The 20,147-nt window shown below is 38.1% G+C and overlaps 1 protein-coding gene across 12 annotated transcripts in view; it reads left to right on the top strand.

Annotated features, from left to right (window-relative positions):
- LOC111875648 (oxidation resistance protein 1) overlaps positions 1-19,784 on the top strand; it is a 394,105-nt gene extending 374,321 nt beyond the window's left edge. For all 12 annotated transcript variants that reach the window (XM_023872059.2, XM_023872061.2, XM_033750161.1 and 9 more), the window contains 4 exons: positions 8,280-8,439; positions 10,510-10,631; positions 11,156-11,325; positions 14,263-19,784. In XM_023872059.2, coding sequence (XP_023727827.1) covers positions 8,280-8,439; positions 10,510-10,631; positions 11,156-11,325; positions 14,263-14,398 — 588 coding nt within the window. In that variant the 3' untranslated portion in view covers positions 14,399-19,784. The remainder of the gene's footprint in view (positions 1-8,279; positions 8,440-10,509; positions 10,632-11,155; positions 11,326-14,262) is intronic.
- The last annotated feature ends 363 nt before the right edge of the window (positions 19,785-20,147 follow it).

Raw genomic sequence — 20,147 nt, forward strand, 5'->3', positions numbered from 1 at the left:
TTAAAAAAAAACTCCGTGCCTTGAGTCCGCAAGCGAACTATACCGACCGAGCGACCGCCGCTTGTCTGCGAAGTTAGTGCCAACTTTAGCGGATAGAGGGTGTCACGTGGTCAGCGCAATGTATCCCCACGGCCATTAATTTCGGTTTTCTAGACCGGAGCCGCTATTTCCTTGAAAAAGCTACTCAGTTATCCACATGAGGCTGAGTGGACCCCGTTCCAGACCCACTACTTCTCAGAAAATCTGGTGTAGCGCCGGGAATCGAACCCGGACCTCTGGATCTGTAGCCAGGAACTCTGACCACTAGACAACAGAGGCGGTGATTACACATTACTTCATTATGGGCGCATTGCTATATTGTTTCTGTAATTCTGTGTTCGGCTCTCTTAAAAGCAATAAAATTGGTGCAATACATTTATTTGCTGTACCTGTAGCGGTGTCTCGGGCTGATGTTTCCAGTTGACACGATAGAAACGGTCCGTACAGCAGGATGATGTAGGGGGACCGGTTAGGGGAGGCCATCTGCTAGCTAGCTCGCGAGATAGTTTAATGCAAGACGGAAAGGAGTTGCATATCGCAAGGCTGTCGGTGTAAGTTGTAGCTCTCACCATACAAGTGAAACATGCCGATGCTGGAAATCATTTTATTAACATAACTCTACTATGTAGGGCCCACTGCGAAGTCTGGCTGGGACACTGCATTCATGCATTCCAGATTCGACCGTAAATATGTATTAATAACATATAACCAGTCTCAGTGTAGGACAGAATGTGCTCTACTCAGTTCTAACCAACTTCATGGAGAAGCCGCCAGTCACACAGCTACTGAAGAACTTCCACACATTTTATGGAACCTGAGGGTTCATTACCGTGTTCACAAGACCCCTCCATTGGTTCTTATCCTGAGCCAGATCAATCCAGTTCACACAACCCCATCCTATTTCTCGAAGATTCATTTTAATATTATCCACCCACCTACGTCTTTGTCTTCCTAGCGGTCTCTTTTCTTCTGGCTTTCCCACCAATATCCTATATTCACACCTTCTCTCCCCATTTGAGCTAAGTGCCCAGCCCATCTGATCCTCCTTTACTTGATCATTCTAATTATACTTGGGAGAAGAGTACAAGTTAGGAAGATCCTAGTTATGCAGTTTTCTCCAACCTCCTGTCACTTCATTTCTCTTCGGTCCAAATATTCTCCTCAACACCCTGTTCTCAAACACCCTCAGTCTGTGTTCCTCCCTTAATGTTAGAGATCAAGTTTCACACCCGTACAGAACAAGAGGCAAAATTATAGTTTTGTATATTCTAATTTTTATGTTTCTACACAGCAGACGAGAAGACAAAAGGCTCTGGAGTGAATGGTAGCAAGCATTATCCGAATTCAGTCTCCTCTTAATTTCCTCTTGAATCAGGTTTTGATTTGTTATAGTCGTTCCCAAATATCTGAACTGTGCCACATTTTCAAAACAGCTGTTTTGTATGCCATGATTTTGCCCTGCATTCTGGTGACGAAACAGCAGCATATATTTAGTTTCCTCTGTGTTTACTTCTAGACCAAGTGCCTTACTAGCGTCAGTTAGTTTCTGCGTCTTTCGTTATGGTATCTACATTATCACCAGTATATTCACATCATCAGCATAGACCAGTAGCTAATGTGTCCCATTTAATTTCAGTCCAACCTGGACATTTCTAATGACCTGTTAAAAAGCGAAGTTGAAAAGCAATTCACCCGGTTTTAATTAGTTATCTATAATATTTGACGAGGGTACAGAATTTGCGCCTCTTTCTGTTCACACTTCTCTGTATATATGTAAAAAAAAGGTGCAGGGCAAATATATTGATATCGCAATCTTGCCTATTCGAACGGTTGTTCTATATTTAGAATCTTGCAAATAACCCCGCAGCAGAGCAGCGTTGTTTGTTAAGCAGGCTGACGAGAAAGCTAGGTAGACTGTAAGATACATTAGAGTGGCGAACAGATGGATGTACTGTTTGTGTTGTGAGAGAGCGACTTTTATTTTCTGGACATTAATCGTGGTGTGATAATACGCAGGGGGTGCATGTCAGCTCGCTCTGAGTTTTGCGTGTTTTGATCTAAACGATATTTCATATATTCTAACACACTGAAGAACTTATTTAGAAATTTTGGTTTAAATACTTGACAAAATGTGACATGACGCCTGAAAGGCGGAATAACAGAGCCAGAAGAGACTGATGTTGCTAGGCAAATGCTCGATAAACTTAACGAAACGAAACCGAGGACCACAAAAAGTTGGTAAATCTGTGGGTGGTGGAAGTGTGTAGTGTGAGTGGCCCATGTGTGTGTGTGCTTGCGCGTGCGCAGTTGAGTCACCCCCAGAAGAGAAACGAGACCATTGGCAGTCAGACTCCTTCTTTCGTCGAAGAAGATGCCCTATTTCAAAACACGTAAAAGTCTTGGAAAGAACCAAAATAGTCGGGAAACGAAACCAAGATTAGTTATGCTGGCGAGGACCAGCAGCGGTTTACCCGTCCGACAATATTCAGACGTAAGTGTTTGCTGTAATGATTTGTAGAGTGTAGACTGATGAAAGTGTTACAATTATTTGTAGTTGCAAGTCATAAACATGTGATACTAAATCAAATTATCAATCCAAACCCAGTGTCTAGTCACTGACTCACCGTAGTAAAACCCATGGAATACTTTCGGTAGGATTCTGGTTGAGCCCTAGAGCCCTTCTTGATGTAATTGTGATGAAACAGAAAATCCCAATGTCTTACTGAGAATCGGTCCATTAATGTACGATCATGGCTCATATATGGTTTTACGTTATCAGCTTTGCTACAAGTATAGTGGAAATGCGACTCGCGTAATATTGTCACGTGAATGGGTGTAACGTGACAAAAATAACAGGTTCTAGATCGGATATTTGGATTTATTAGCACTTAGGTTACGAGTTAATTACAATTTCAACAGCGCTATCGCTGATTTACACAGTTTTTCCGTTCACCGTTGCTCACGTACTAGGATTCTCAGTTTCCACTAATCGTCTCCTAGCAACGGATCTCAACACAGAAACTAACACTTCAGCTCACTATGAACTTTTCTTGCTATTTCGTCTTCAATCACTCTGGAACCTCGGAACTAAAAATTCTTCTGGACTAACTCCTCCAGCTTACGACTGACTCGTAACTGCCCTCAACGAATTTTGTCACTCCATTCTCTTATAAGCACTCTGCACAAACCCCACGGAAAACACCGTCCTGTATTGTTGATGACGTCACCGCTTTCATAGCACTTTCCGATACGCGGAAATGTATTTACCCAACCGGTGCCTAGAAGCGGGTTACATAACCCCGTTGTTCCACCTCTGCTCGGCACGGATGACATAGAAAACACGGCCTCATCTGTTGTTGGGTGTTGGACCATGTTTACAGAGCTGTTGCTTGGTAACGCGTTGATAAAACCTGTTACAGTATGATTATCATGTAATCCAAATGTGATAGACGTGAGAAGAAAGCGATGAGGACATAGTGTGTGGTTTTGGATCCGTGACATTTGCAGTTTTGTAACCCACACACTTCCTGTGGTCGGCTGAACCTTTAAGCGTATCAACAAACATTGCACAAATATTGAAAGTAAATTTAACGACTGTTTCAATACAAAATTCTGGTTGCAATTAACAATATTTTATCACAGAGCAGGGAAGCCGTTTGCATATTATTCAATGTTACATTTGCTTGATGTCTTTTTGTCTCTTTTTATGGCTTTTCTCAGTTTGTTTCAGTTCGTAGGATTATAGTGAGCTCTTGCAGGGGCAAGGATGTAACTCACTGAAGTATAGTGACAAGTCCACGGGTTTAACAGCTGAAGAATCAGAGGCATTACGGATGCTTCTCTCCACATCTTCAAACTCACTCAGCTTCTGGCCTATTAGGGTATTGGGACGCTTCCTTCGTGGCTAAAGCTACCGGAGCGTGAAGCTGGGCCACTCCCATCTGGTGCCGCTGTTAAGAATGCTTGCAACTTTACTTCCTGTCGTGTACTGAAGCATAGGGACACCTTACTGATATTCCATCTCTTGCTGATCGTTAGCTCACTGTTTTATTGGGATTCTTAGTGGGGTGAGACTGAGTCCACTTGGTGCTGCGGCCCCAGATGATAGATGATAGTGATTGTGGAGCAGTTGGTGGAATGAAGAATGGCAGAGAAAACCGAAATACTCGGAGAAAACCTGCCCCAGCGCAACTTTGCCCACTACAAATTCCACATGACCGAACCCGGGCCGTCGCGGTGGGAAGTCAGCGACTAACCGCCTGAGCTATGGCACTGACTTGGCTCGCTGTTGCTGTGGAGTGTAAAGCAGAATTTTCTGCACCATGCAATGAATGTTGTGAGCCATACGCCGACATCGTAGTCACATCCAGCCTTTCGAGATGCCGGATCTGTTTATTTTGGCGACTTTGAATTTGTTCTTCGTTGTAATGTGCTGTGTTGATAAAGTCATCCGTTTCATATGAGCGGCGTAAGTTCCGTGCTCGTAATTTAGAGGAATATTGGTTGTGTTTGATATTCACAAGTGATGCATTATTCCGACGGCCTTTCATTTCTGTGTTACAATAATTATGTGTAGTACCAGCCATTGACTTGTTTATTTGTGTTTGCATTCTTGTTGGATATTTACATGGTAGGTTTTGAACACATACGTACCTTGACGAAACTTATGATCGATCAGCCTTTGTCTGCTACTACCACCACCTTCAGTGTATGGAACTAACAATCTAAATTAATTGAGCTGAAGCCTTCTACAGAAGCCTCCAATTGCGCGGCTTCTCAAGAATTTCCCAACACTTTATGGAACCTGAAAATTCATTACTGTGTTCTCACTGGTCCCTATCCTGAGGCAGATCAAACCCGGTCTATACCTTCCCATCCTGTCTCTAAGATCCATTCTAAAGGCGCGTCCACATTACTCGTGCTCGTGTGACTCACTATGCTCGCAAGTAATGTGGGGGATATGACAAGTAAAGAGACTAGCCAATAAATTAAAATGCAACTACAGCCTATGCACACTACGAGTAAATATACGGATCCTCACGCGCCGAAGCCTGGCGAGCAACTGAAGTAGTGTAGACGAAGATTTACGAGCACAAGTAAAAGTCAGACGAGTCTCCCGACGAGCACGAGTAATGTGGACGCGCCTTAATATTACCCACACGCCTACGTTTTGGCCTTGCTAGTGGTTTCTTTCCTTCTGGCTTTACCGCCAGTATCTTACATGCATTTCCCTTTTCCCCCATTCTTGATACATGTCCCGCCAATTTCATCATCCTTTACTTGATCATTCTAATTATACTTGGAGAAGAGTACAAGTTATGAAGCTCCTCATTATGCAGTTTTCTCCAACCTTCTGTCACTTTTTCCCTTCGAACCAAGTATTCTCCTCAGCACTTCACTGCATGGAACATACTTGTATTACAAATTGGGACCCAGTTATATGGTGGAAATGGCACTTTTAGAGAGTTCGGTAACAGTGAATACATCTCATTGCATAATGGAATGTTTTATTCTTAATGTGAAGACGCCGTTGGTTTCATATTTAATTTTAAAATCTCAAATAGGTTAGCAAGGGGACACGCGGTAGCGTAGTTGGTTGAGGCACTATGCTGCAAGCCGGAAGGTCGCGGGTTATAGTCCCGATGGGGTCGTTGGATTTCTTTCAATTGACGTAATCCTTCCAGCCACACTATGGACCTGGGTTGACTCAGCCTCTAACAGAAATGAGTATCAGGAATATTCTTGGTGGTAAAGGGCGGCCGGCGCGTAGGGCTGACAACCTTGCCGCCATCTATGGACCGATTTTCTAGAAAATGTGGGAACCTCAACATCTCACAACCCTATGGGCCTCCACTGCCTGTTTTTTTTATTGCTAGTGGGGTGGGACTAAGTCCCTTGTACGCGGCCACTTCTGGCCTATTGTACCAGCCGCAGATGATAGGTGAGGGTGATTGTGGAGCAATTGGTGGAATGAAGATTGGCAAGGGAAGCCGAAGTACTCGGAGAATACCTGCCCCAGCGCCACTTTGTCCATCACAAATCCCACTTGACCAGGCCCGGGATCGAACCCGGGCCGCCGCGGTGGGAAGCCAGCGACTAACCGCTTCAGCTATGGCGCGGCCTTCACGGGCTGTTACAGGGATACCTTTACATTTTTTTTTACTGTTTACACATGGGTTTACATCTTCGGAAAACTTAGGCGATTTGGTGGATATTAATAAAGCTTAAGAAACTATTAGAGAGAATAATATCAAAATTTCAGCCAAAGAGAGAACCTTTGGTTTCCATAAAGTTAAGGACGTTCTTGACTACCCTAATATCCATCATCTGTAGGAGGATTAGTCTCCAGGGTGTTGGTTCATTATTGTTGTGACATTTCAGTGATTCATATGCAGCGTGAATGTTGAGACCAGTACCTTGGTGCAAAAAAATCTTGGATGACCAATATTGAATAATTTTCAGTGTGTCCACCAAATTTTGTCTGTAAAATGATGATCAGAGCCTATATATTGTAACCTGCTGATCCTATATTATCATGAATTGCATCAAACATCGATGATTTGCAAGGAAACCTGTCTCTCAGGGTTTGGTACTATAGGTTGATGATCATGGGATTTGAGAGGAAGAGGAAATATATATTTTCTGATGAAACAGTATTTCGTAGCTCCATTATAATGTAACGTGGACACCCAGTGCTAGGCAACGGCTTGCTAAAGTCCTTCCCGCTTATGCACGTGACAACAATAGCAGACATCCATTCCTAGGCAACGGCCCGGTAAACACCTTCCCACTTCAATTCGTGACAACAATATGGAGTCCATTGCTAAGCAACGGAGCAGTAAACAAAATTCATCAACAATACAGACTGTATGTTCCGTTGGGTCCGTGCAAAGTAGGAGCTAGTAGTATCTGAGAGTACAAGGACAGAAGAGTTCGACAGAGTACGAGGACGAGATTGTAGCGTGCCCCAATGATTTGTGAAGTGGGTAGATTAGCAATAGCGCTGTGATTGATCGTAATTAAGAGAAATTGAAAGCAAAGGTATTAATAAATCCAGTCATCAAACCCAGAACCCACAGTTATGAGTCACGCAAACCCCACATGCGTGATAATATCATGAGCATGAACTTTATAGTGTTATAACATTCATGTTCCTGTAAAATTAAAAAAAAAAATATCAGTCTTCATTTTAATTTTGGACATCCTGACTTTTCAAGTATTGTTGGTATCTCTTCAACTGTATTTGCAACTTTCGATCTCTCTGATGTCAGAATTTATTTCGTGGTTTAATGTAGTGAAGCCTGCTGGTGAACTCAAAAACTGCATTTCTTATACCTAGGGAGTGTCTGGATTCCTTTTGCTCCACTACCATAACTAAGTGTTGCTCTTGATGTGATGTATGCAATATCGTCTATCAGTTGACATTTGTGACTCAGATTTTTTAAATTAATTTATACCATTTATTTTATTTTATTTTTACTTTTGTGTCATTGTCTTTCTTTAGTTATAAAACCGTTTCCTAAGTACGTAAAGCAAATCAGATACTTGTTCTGTTTACTTTTCCATCTGTTTCTGTTATTACTGTGTGAATATTTATTCTATATCTTTCCATTGCTTCGGTTTTGATGTGTAAATTCTGATTTCATATTTCTGTAAGCTTTGTTTCTTCGATATGTTTCAATTTGTAACTCATCTTTGATTTTTTGTTGATGGTATTTGATTATCTGCATATATAATATACTATAAACAACCATATCTTGCACAGCCTCATCTGCAAATGTGAACCACTTTGAGTGAACATATAGTGTTCACTGACATTTCATCATTCTTTTTAGTGAACTTGTTATTACAAACAAAAGAAGTAAATTTCTGAGCAACCATTTTCATGTGTGCAGGAGGGTAGAAAATGTATCAGAACCATCTGGCTACATTTAACTGCACAGATATTCTTCATTTGATATCATGGGAAGGACTTTATGTACTAGACAGAACTAGGCTAGTACCATTATATGTTGGCAGCAATTACCACAGTGCTAAAAAACTTTGCTAAGTGTAGAGCATACTTTTAATGGAAGACATTAAAAGTCTTTTACAAAGTAAAAATATATCTTTAGAAACTCCGTCTGTCTTTTCATGTTGCTGTATGTTAAATTAGTTGCTGAGTTATAAATTGTACTATTTGTCACATTTCTTGGACATGCAAAGAACGCTAATATACAAATTCATGATTTGACTTACAGGTACTGTCTATGAGCGAGGAGCTGCGCCGGGCATTGTATGCCAGTAATGCAGCTAGTCTCGACATTGAACCATTCATCCCCGACTTGGTTGGTGTTACAGAAATCTTCTCAGAAGAGCATCGTAAGAAGCTGTGTCGTCATCTCCCAGCTCGAGCAGAAGGTAACAAATATATTTTGACACTTGGCTCTTGCTTCCTTTTTCTCATCCTCCTTATATTAAAAAGCCTTGACATTGTCAAGATCCATTTTTATAATTTTTAAGTTAAAAAGGGATGTTATTGCTTCTTCAGTTACATCCTTCAGAGTTCTAATGATTTAGAAAGCATGAATGCATTGTTGAATGGCAAAACTCTATGGTTTTAGTCTGCAAGCTAACTATACCGACCGAGTGACTGCTGCTTCTCGGCCAAGTTAGTGCCATCTTTTGCAGGTAGAGGGTGTCACATGGTTTCCCACAGCCATTAATCTCGAATTTCTAGACCAGAGCTGCTATTTCCTTGAAATAGCTCTTTAATTATCCTCACGAGGCTGAGTGGACCCTGTTCCAGCCCCACGAGTAATAACATAATACATTTTAGGCTATTTCCACCTTCCCCCTGCCCTTTCTGTTTGGCGAGTTATCTTCACATATTTAGCTTTTCTTCTTCATTCTCAGACTGTACCTTTCACATAATATCTTTCACTACTCTTCATTTTATTTGATTGCAGCATCTGTGAGCACTTTCTACTAGTGGCTGTTTGTGCTTTCTTATTTTGGCAGCAGTTCTGTCTTAGAAAAGTGGAGACCTATATGATTTATTGTGTGACTCCATATATGAGCCACAAGTCCACTTCTTTAGCATTATCAGCTAATGAGCCAGTTTATGTAAAGATTTCAAGCTGAAAATTAGTGATGTAGTCATTTAATATAGAATTTAAAACATGAAGGCCACATTTAATTTACATATAGTAAGTTTGCATTTGATTGCAGTTACTAACTTTTGGAGGTAAACATCTAAAAGTTTGTATGGAGGGGGGTTGATGATAAACATATCTACAAATTGTATATGAAATTTTTTTTTATATATTAACAATTCTATATATCACAATGTTCCAGAACTTTTGGATTATATATGACAAATTAATCTACTTTGACTCTGCTAATGAGAGTATATACGAAAATGGATCATTAGATTGTATAATTTATAATTCATTACTATTTTTATATTAATTATTATTTTAATTGATTAAATTAAATTAATAAATTTTTGGTATCTACCATGGAGCCGCACTGTTGCCCTGGGATCGACTCAGCCTCTGACAGAACTCAGTACCAGGAATCTTCCCAAGGGGGGTAAAGGGTGGTAGGCATTTAAGGCTGACAATCTGTGAGTCGATTTTCCAGAGAAAATATGGGAGGCTTGACATCTCACAGCGTGTTACAGGGATAGCTTTACCTTTTTACCTGGTATACACCATGGCACACCCCATACACTACCACATACTTCACTGGATTACACAGAACATCACCACGTAGGTGGACATATGGCCAACAGAATGACAGGTGGTGAAATATTCTGTGTAATCATCAGTAGAAATGAAAGCTGTCATTACATTCTTCTGTCTACTCAACAAGACATCCTAATTTATTTTAACTGGTTCTAACCAATTACTCTTAATTTTCACAACTTATTTGAACTGTGTTAACTATTTAGTTTTAATTTCTGTATCTGTTCTATGGAAGAGCCGGAATAGGTCAGTCAGTATAGTGACTGGCTACTGACTGGGTGACCAAGGTGTTGGAGTTTGAGTCCCAGTAAGATAAAGAATTTTCACTTCTTCATGTCATCCAGACCGACTCTGGGGCCCACCCAACTTCCTATCCAATGGGTACCGGGGACTCTTTCCCCGGGGGTAGAGCGGCCGGGGCGTGAAACTGACCGCTTAGCTCCAACTAACGCTGAGGTCAAGGAAACTAGGGTCTCTACATCCACCCCCCAGACACCTTCATGGCATAGTGCATAATGAGTTAACTACAGGGACAACTTTACCTTACTATTCATTTTTTGATATGGTCATAGTGAAATTGCTCTTACTGGTTATATGGGTGGAAACCAGGCTCTATGGAACACTGTTTGTGAATCTTTTGTCAAAGATGAATAACCTTGACTGCGAATATAGTCCTGAAGCCTCTAGCTTCAGAACTTTTTGATGTTCTGTGTAAATGGTTTCTATTTTGTAACTTTTGCAGGTTATGTATGGACACTTGTGTTCAGTACATCACAGCACGGCTTCAGTTTAAATTCAATGTACCGCAAGATGAGTAGACTGGAAAGTCCTATCCTCATGGTCATAGAAGACACAGAACATAATGTGAGTGCAACATAATATTGATGTGAATATTTTGTATGTTCCTTCAGATCCTTTGTTTGAAGAGAAAGCAAAAATTCCTCGACTTCTTTATTGTTTGCATCCTGTTGTATGTCATCATGTGGTTTTTTTTGGCTGTCAGCACAACAAATTTATCAAAAATTAAACCAATCTAATATCACTATGTTACATTGGTTTTATATAACAATTAACACTAATATGGACTCATATTAGGATAATTCATTAACAAGTGACATATTTAAGAATATTGCCTGAGATGATCCAAAGCATGGATTGAAACGTGTAGCAGTCACTACACAAAACCAATGTAACACAGTGGTATTAGATTGGTTTAAGTTTTGATCAATTTCTTGTGTTGACAGCCAAGAAGACAACATCGTTTCTCAGCTTGTTTAATATGTTATAGCTCAATATGCACAAATTTGTTGTTTGACTCTATTACACTAACTTATCTTATAGAAGATTTTGTTTCTTATAAACAAACTGAGGCATGATGTTGATTCTAGGTGTTTGGTGCACTGACATCATGCGCATTGAAAGTGAGTGACCATTTCTACGGGACAGGGGAATCGCTACTATTCCGGTTCACACCTGAGTTCCAGGTGTTTAACTGGACTGGAGATAACATGTACTTCATCAAGGGCAACAATGAGAGCCTTGCTATTGGTGCTGGCGAGTGAGTACAAATTATTAGCTAGTAATTTTAACATTTTCGCTGCTAGTCTCAAAATATTCTATCTATGCAAAAGATGCTGTAGGCTTACCTGAAGTTGCGAGTTAAGATAAAATTGTTATTCTGACTTCAAATATGGAACACGTGTATTCCTCACTGGGTGTGGTGTTTTTAGATATTGGTCACATATATTTTTCTTGGCACTTTTTATTGATTGAGTATCCAGCTTCTCCTATTAGGAGAAGACATGCTTCAACATGTTTGTATTAAGCAGTTATGTAACTTTAAATCTTTCCTATCTTCTGTCAGAATGATTGTGCACAGGTTCCATCACCAACATTACAAATTTACCACCACATTATAATTATGTCTGAGTTCTTATCTTTTATTTTACATTTTCTTACATTTCTTTTAGTAATTCACATATTAGAACAACAGTTTTGTATTCTCCTATGCTAAAGAAAGGTAAAGCTATCCCTGTAAGAGGCCATAGAGGCTCCCACATTTTCTACACAGTCAGCTCACGGCAGTCAGCCTTACACACTGGCCGCCCTTTACTCAGGAAGATTCCTGATACTCATTTCTGGTAGAGGTTGAGTCGACACCAAGGCCATAGTGCAGCTGGAAGGTTTAGGTAAATTGATAAATCCAATGATTCCCATATTGAAGTATCATTTATTTTTCTCCTGTCTCCATCTTATTTATTTCCTTGTTTTACTTCATTTATTTACTTATTTTTGCACAGATGAAGTTGTAGCTGTTGGAAGTGGGGCTAGAAACAAAGATGTGAATGGGTTAAGGTTAATTATTAGTACTGTATCATCTGCAGTTTATTTGGGGTTGACTGAGAAGAGGATGATTACATATGCTAACTGGAAAGGGATACAGATTTACAGGATATTTAGTGGCCTGACCAATAATCAAACCAGGCAGAAGTTAAAAAACCTTATCAGTCTCACAGTCTATCAAATGTTTCGTCTATAATGCAACAATCAGTAACATTGATTCACACTTTAATATCACACAGTGGCCGTTATGTGCATGAGATGTTATTAAAACTAGTAAAATATTTAAAAAAAAATGTATGCATTGTTATAATGCTGCATGTTTCGGCCATATAAGGCCATCTTCAGGCAACACTAATAAGAGGAATTTTAATGCACTGCGCACTAATCAGTTATCAGTCCTTTTATTACTTTCATTTGTTTTGTTGTTTTCTTCTTCATATCTTTTATGTTGTGCAGCTCTTTCTGTATTTCCCTGGTGTGCTCTTGATTGTATGTATCAAGTATGCCTTTTCGCAACATCTTATGCACATAACAACCACTGTTTGGATTAAAGTGTGAATCATTGTTATTGATTGTTGCGTTATAGACTGAACATTGATGGACTATAAATGGAATCTCGATGCAGCAGGATGCTTAAATATAATATCCTTCTCTTTGTAATGTTAAACTGTTAGATATTATATGGTGTAAATTTGTTATTTATAATGGCTGAGCTATGCAGGTTTTAGATTGCAAGAAACTAGATTAAAATACATAATTTTATAAGATTGAAGTTCTCACAGCAGTGGAAATGTAGTTTGTTGTCTTTTGGGTTATGATGCCATGTAGTTTTGTAGGTGACTTTGAACATTTTGGAGGCACTAGAATGTTACAGTCTGAAGAGTGATGGAGTATGAATACTTCAGGGTGTATTGCACGCACGCAGTCACAAGAGAAGGACACAACACAAGACACAATATGCACAAGAATATAGGAAGAGTACTCCCATAGGAGAGGATTGACGTAACTCTCGAATTTGAAGTGTGACGTATAGATGATAAATCTTGAAAAGTTTTAATATAAACACTTTATTAATATACATGACATATATACATTTTAATCATTTTATAAAGGAGACATGATGGCATACAGTGCAATGATTTGACGTAAATAAAACCACACCTGCAGATGGCACATTAGTGCCGAAACATGTAGTGAAGAGAAAGGTGAAATTGTGTGCACTGTAAGACGGTTGTACAAATACACATCATGAACGTGAATCAGTGCAACATGATGCTAAAATATAACAATATAATGACAGCTGGGGATCAATTCCTAGGAGAGGGGCAAGATTTTTCTCTTCTCAGTAGTGTTCAGACAGGCTCTTAGGCCCACCCAGCCTCCTGTCCAGTGGGTACCAGGGTTTTTTTTTTCTCTGGGGGTAAAGTGACAAGGGCATGTAGCTGGCCATTCACTCCATCTGGAGCTCAGGTCAAGAATGGTGGAGTTGTACCTCCACCCCCCCCATATGTCTTCATGGCGTGGCGCTTAATTAATTAAGCACAGGAACGGCTTTACTTTTCTCCTACCTTGGGGCAAATTATAACACCAGGGAGTGATATAAACAGCTCAGTCATGAGCACATTACTAATGTTACCCCGTGACAAAAACCTGTCAAGCTTCAGTCCTCTATATGCTTCTGTGACATCAGTCTCACAACTGTAATAAAATGAAATATGAACAACTCTTTAGAGAAACTAATTGAATTAAATATAACCTTCTTTACTTCAGTTCTTCAGAAACATGAATTCAGAGAAAGTACTTATATTTTCTTATAAAACTTTGTATAGAATTTATGCATGTGTACTAGGTCACCTTCAGAAAATTTCTAGTGACTTCAGTGTGCAGGTGCAAGTGCTATTTTTGCTGCAGTAAAATTGAAAATAATAATTCACTGCTTTATTTAAATAAGTTAGTGGAAGAATATTTGAGGTTCCCATGGCAGCAAGTATCAAGAATGCATTCTATGTACCACCAAGTGCACATCATCACATCCCAGAAGACTGCAGTCTTGAATAGTCTCATACATTTGCTCGTTAGAATTAGTGTTGAAATATGTGTTTTGTTTGGTTATTTGTATGATCTAGTGAGACGAATATTTCTTGTTTTGTAGTGGAAAGTTTGGACTGTGGCTGGATGGAGACCTGTACCAAGGGCGAACTCAGCGTTGCAGTACATATGGCAATGAACCACTTGCCCCACAGGAAGACTTTGTTGTGAAGACAATGGAATGTTGGGCCTTCATATAGATGAACCTTAGAAGCATCCTGCAATCTGTGTAGAAGAGCTTTGCGCACTGTGCACTACTTGTATTTGCCTCAATGAGAAAGTTGATGTGAGGTATGGAGTAGCAGCCGTAACACTAGTATGTCATCTGGAGGCCAAAATTTAATCTTTAGTAGCATGTCGTAATGATATTGAAGCTTAGTTAGTGATTTGATTCTCTCCCCCTTATCCAGCAAGAAACAGAAACATGTATTGCACCTGAGCTTCCATAATTTTTTGTATGATATATGTAAAATTATTTTCTTTACGTTTTTATTTTATTGATTTTTAATTGTGAAGTTTAATTGTAAAAACATGTGTGGAACAGTTTTCCATTGTGTTGACATTGGTAATTACTTGTACATATGTGCAGAGTTTTATTGCCTGAAGTATGCAGGACGTAATGAGGAGCCGGAGTAATAGCACTCAGTTTGTGTCCTTGGTGAGGTTGTTTCTTTCTTCATTTCATATTAATTAAGTAAAGTGGACTCACTAGATACTATTATTTAACTAACTAAGCAAGGAAATAGTGGTGCTGTGGATTGCATGTCAAAGGCATAAAATGGATTCAAAGGATATGTTGAGTGTGGTGAATGAAGACAGGATGTGGGCAGATAAAAAGCTGTTTTTTTGTGATGTTTGATATTTGTACAATGAAGAGTCTGCAGGAAAGGTTTGAGTTTAAGTATCTTAATTGATAGTGGTAACGAAGAGTGGCCAATCTCTTTCTCTTTCTTGGAGGGAAAATTTTAAACTAGTCGTGGGCCTGTACACTGGTGAGAAGTTCTTTGCACCAAGACAGACATACAGATGTGAGGAAGTTCTATATGGATTGGTAATGTTTTGTACCAAACAACGAATACTTTCTGCAGGGTTTTGTGACTGAAGATGTATTATATTCTGTTGTGCTGTTCACTTCATTAACTGGTTTCTATCAGACCCTGAGGGTGACTGTCACTTGGGTAATTTATTTTTATAATTGTAAGCAGTAGTGCAGAGCTACCATGCACACTTACTGCTGTGAACTGTAATGCTGGACCATGACAGATTAGTAATGAGTAACAGCAAAGACAACATTATGCATGTTTGAGGAAATTTTCAAATACAAAAAGTTTTAAGGAACCTTAATTTGTGCTGATTGTATAAAAACACATTTTTGTTATTGGGGTTCGTGAGGGCTGCTATATCAGAATGAAGTACATGACAGTAGAATGACAGGATATGAATTATGTCACTAGACCTGCGGAGGAAAGAAGGTGTAATCAAACGAAAGTAGAAAAAAAACCTTTAATCCCCAAAATGTTTCGCTGTTACTGTGAGTATGTAATTAGTGGTAATAGAATTGAGAGAGTGTATTTGGTTGTATTGTATAGAGTAAGCATTTGTTTTACTTCAGCACTCTATAATCACAGAGTTGACTTAGGATGGGAGAGAGAATATTTATGTAAACTGTATTTCAAGTGTTACACCAGTACCATTAGTTGACAACTGTTTGTGTAATTTAGAGCAGCACTCCTTCCATACCATGTATTTATTTTGTTCATCATATAATGGGCTGTTGCAGAGTCCATGTGCAGGTTTGCTGTTTCATTATTACTGTGGCATCTTTGAAAGGCTTAGAAGGGATAGAATAGTTAAGGTAGACTATAGAGATTCATGTTTAAACAGTGTTCCATAATGATGCCATTGGTGAGCAGTACCTCAAACATTTGATATGATGTAAGAGTTTTTAACAAGAAGCCTGTTTACTAATTTGGTTTTGTGTTTGTTTGTTTGTTCATTCTATTCCTGCTACTACCACAACCATTTCAACCACCACCGTTGTTATTTTTGTCCATTAGTAAAATTTTAAATAAAATATCTTAAGTGTAATGAAGATTTTTCTGAATTGTGTGATAAGAAATGAGGACAATGAAAATTATAACATCCTGTTATGAGTCATCTCTAGTGGTTACCTCCTTTGTTTCTTCACAGCCGTCATCTGCCGCTTGCCAGATTTAATGTGGTCATCATATTTCACATGTTTGTATGGAAACAAAAATTATTAGATGGTGTTTTAAATGTGTTGGAGCTAGCATATGATGACTTTTGTTGCTACTCTACCTGATATTATAGAATGCTACTGTCACAATATCAACATGTGCTCAAACTAGCTCACACACAAAAATTCATCAGAATCAGTTTTGTTATTTATTTCTGTTACTTATTCCTGCAGTCCTTTTAGTTTAACAGTAATCTGAGTTAAATGGTGTTGATTTTATATTATAAAGTTTTGTATTTCCCCTGTCTTTATGTTTATATAGCAGTCCTGTATCATATAAATTGTCTTTCAAAAATATTTTAGTAATTGTACTGTGTTTATTTCATACGTTTGTATAATATTTGTATTACGGTTATTTTTTCACTTTGTTATTTACTTCAGCACTTTACCATGTTTTCGTGTTTAATTTGGTTGGTTAGTGTATGTTTCTTGTTCAAATTGGTCAGGGCCTCGTTTGATTGCCCTGAAAATCAGAAACCAACATTTTCTTTGAAGTGATCACTTGTATAGGAAAAGTGACGAACATGTGGAAACCTTCTTAGGGGTGATTAAAGCATTTTGCAGGTAATATTTTCTGTGTTGCTTGAACCTCACTTATTTTGTGAGAAGAAGGAATGTCATATTATGTATATATAATTCATGGCTGTTTTACTGTTAATGAACAATTGTGTACATTCCACAGTTAGTTGGCTTACAAAACTAAAGTGCATATGAAAGCAATCAAGTTGTAGGTGAAACCTTTGGCTTGTCCAGCTTTATGTTAAGTTATTAACAGATGGTGATTTGCATAATTCGTATTAAAACATTAAATGTTAATGAGTCATTGCTGTTAAATTGAAAAGTCACATGCTTTAGCTGAACAGTATTGTTACATCACTTGGAGAAATGAAAATTATGTTGCTGTGTACAACTGGTTGAAGGTCAAGCTTCTCCACCACACAGAATTAACTGATCTGGATTAACAGAGTTTCAAAATATTGCATTTTTAATGAACAACTATAATCTTAGTAATACTCATGAATTTTGGTAGGCCAGTGTTGGATTCCTTCACAGTGTGACTTACTCGTAAAGTTGTGATATTGTCAGGAAAGATGGACAGTGTCTTTGCATTGGTTCACAGAAAATACAGATTGCGTTTTGGCCCATAATGCAGCAGGGGTTAAACATTTTTTTGGTAATGCGAAATACATATTATGTGGACCAATGTGTCAAAATACTGCATCACCTGTAGTGCAACATCTGATTTCCGTATCATTGCCATGAATTCGTCTGGTGACTAGTCAGTTTTCCCTGTCCTGTAGTCCCTCTCTTCATCTACCTGCAAGCAGTAGTTTAACCTCCTGCAGTTCCTTCTGTGAAACAGAATATCTAAACCTCTTGTGTGCGCATTTATAAGCATCTCAATTATAGGATAAAAACAGGCCTTTTAATATGAATCATTTCGAAAAGTATTATTCTGTGATTTTGATATATAAAATAAAAAAAAAGATGCAAATCTTTCCTGTAGTTTTAAAGTCTTAATGATGAATAAGGGCTTTAATGTCAAGTTAAACATTGATGCGTAATGTTTGAAAGAATTGAATGCCCTCAACCTGATGTCAATTAGTTTACAGACTGAACTCAGCAGATAAAAGAATGCTTTTCAAGTTTCATGAATATTGTTATAAATAATAATAAAAAGGACTTTTAATGTTCGAAATCTGCTGGATATCTTGAGATCTTAAAAAAAGTGTCAGAAAACTTTGATGAGTACTATTTGCTCCTTATCATATAATATTACATTTACCAAACCTTCAAACCTGTTGCCTCTTGTTATATAAATATATAATAAAATGAAATAAAGGTGGAAGTGAAAGTGAAATAAAGTGCAAACAGAACAAAAATTAAATTTTGCCTGCAAGAAGCCGATGTCTAGGTTGTGAGTTCTGTTACACTATGTTTTGGACATTTCTTGTTGGAATGTTCTCTGGGAACATTTGTGCCTGTGATATGTGGTATGTCTATGCTGACTGCTGTGAGCCTTGAACAGTTGATAAAGGTAAGGCATGAGGCACTACTGGTTCAGTTAATTACAGTTTTTGTCACAATTTGCTCTTGGAAAACATTCCAGCCACCAAGTATTTTGCTATTAGAATGGTGAAGTGTGTTGGGCTCACTGCTATTTAATAACACAATGTGAAATTAAATATTTAGCTTTGTATATTTCCATACATAAACATCCCTAGGAACCAGATGTATATCAAGTCACTTGCTGTTACAGAGCTGAAGCCAAATAGTATGTTCTTCCAAACCAAAACATTTCCATCTGAAAGCCACAGTTTATGTCAGAGAATGGAAGAAAATTGAGTACTGATAAGAGAGTTGGAAATAGGTGTGAGATTTTCTGAAAATTGTGAAGATATTGTATTTATTACAGTATGTTGAAGTAGTATAAATGACTGTGCCCACAGTACTTTAATGAAAGGACATATAAAATGAAATATGATGCTTATAGCAAAGTCTGAATCAATCCATGTACCTAAATTTGGAGGGAGTCTGTAAAGCCTGTTTTCACTTGCTATTGAAATACAAAGCTGTTCAGATAAGTAGTAGTAGGAATTTGAGTAAGATATCATCTTCATAGCACAGAAAATGTTAAGATACGGAAGTCATTAAATATTTTTGAAACCTTCCTGATTTTCCTCAAAGCATAATGGTTAATTTAAAGTTATATAGAGGTTATAGATTGCTGACAGAAAGTAATGTTGTGTAATGTGTAGACCCCGTTGTTAGTCATCAGATGCAGTGACTGCAATCCTAAATATATAACAGCTCGAGAAATAGTTTTTGACATGGTTAAATTTGATGTTTTGGTTTGGAAGTTCAGTGGCATCACCAATCGTGTGACCTATCACCAGGCTGTGCTATTTGTGCTGAACAACAACCAAACTACTGCGACCATATAGTATAGTTTAGTATATAAATGCAGTGGAGTGCAGATGTTGTCATCTCCATTATAACTATTACTAGAGAGCATAGACTTGTACTGATGTTGAATATTGAGTGTGACCTATAGCTATTCTTGTATGCGTGTTGCTGTTTAAATGAGAGGACTCAAATTGTGTACAAAATGTATATACATATACATATATATATATATATATATATAACATTATTACTAAATATCATAAAGAATAATGATTCTATATTAGTTACCAGTCAATATACATTTGAAGGAAATGGAATGAAATGTTGCTGAAGCTGTAGTATATTCAAAGAAAACAAGTCTTGTTAACAGTCTGGGAAAAAGAGAAAAAAATAAAGTAAAATGACCATTGTTGGTGTCTTCAGTTGGCGTTTTTCTTATTTTATAGTTAATATTTAGAAAGCGTCAGCACACACGTGCTAAATGTAAATCAGTGGAATAGAGTTGTCACTGATAATCTTAATAGTTGCAGCTCATCAAGAAGTTCTGCCTCTTATGGAACCCAAAAATTCATTACATGTCTACAGAGTCTCACACTTGGTTCTAACCCAGATGAATTCATGTTTTATTAAGATCCTTCTTAATGTTATCCTGTGATTTCACTTAGGTTTCTCAAATCCTCTCCCATTTTCGTATATTCCAACAAATTGTGCATTTATTATATCTTCCATGCTTACTACATGACCTGCCCAACAAATCATCCTGTTTGATCACACTGATAAATAGG

The sequence above is a fragment of the Cryptotermes secundus genome, unplaced genomic scaffold (assembly GCF_002891405.2).
Source record: "Cryptotermes secundus unplaced genomic scaffold, Csec_1.0 scaffold297, whole genome shotgun sequence".
Lineage (NCBI taxonomy): Eukaryota > Metazoa > Arthropoda > Insecta > Blattodea > Kalotermitidae > Cryptotermes > Cryptotermes secundus.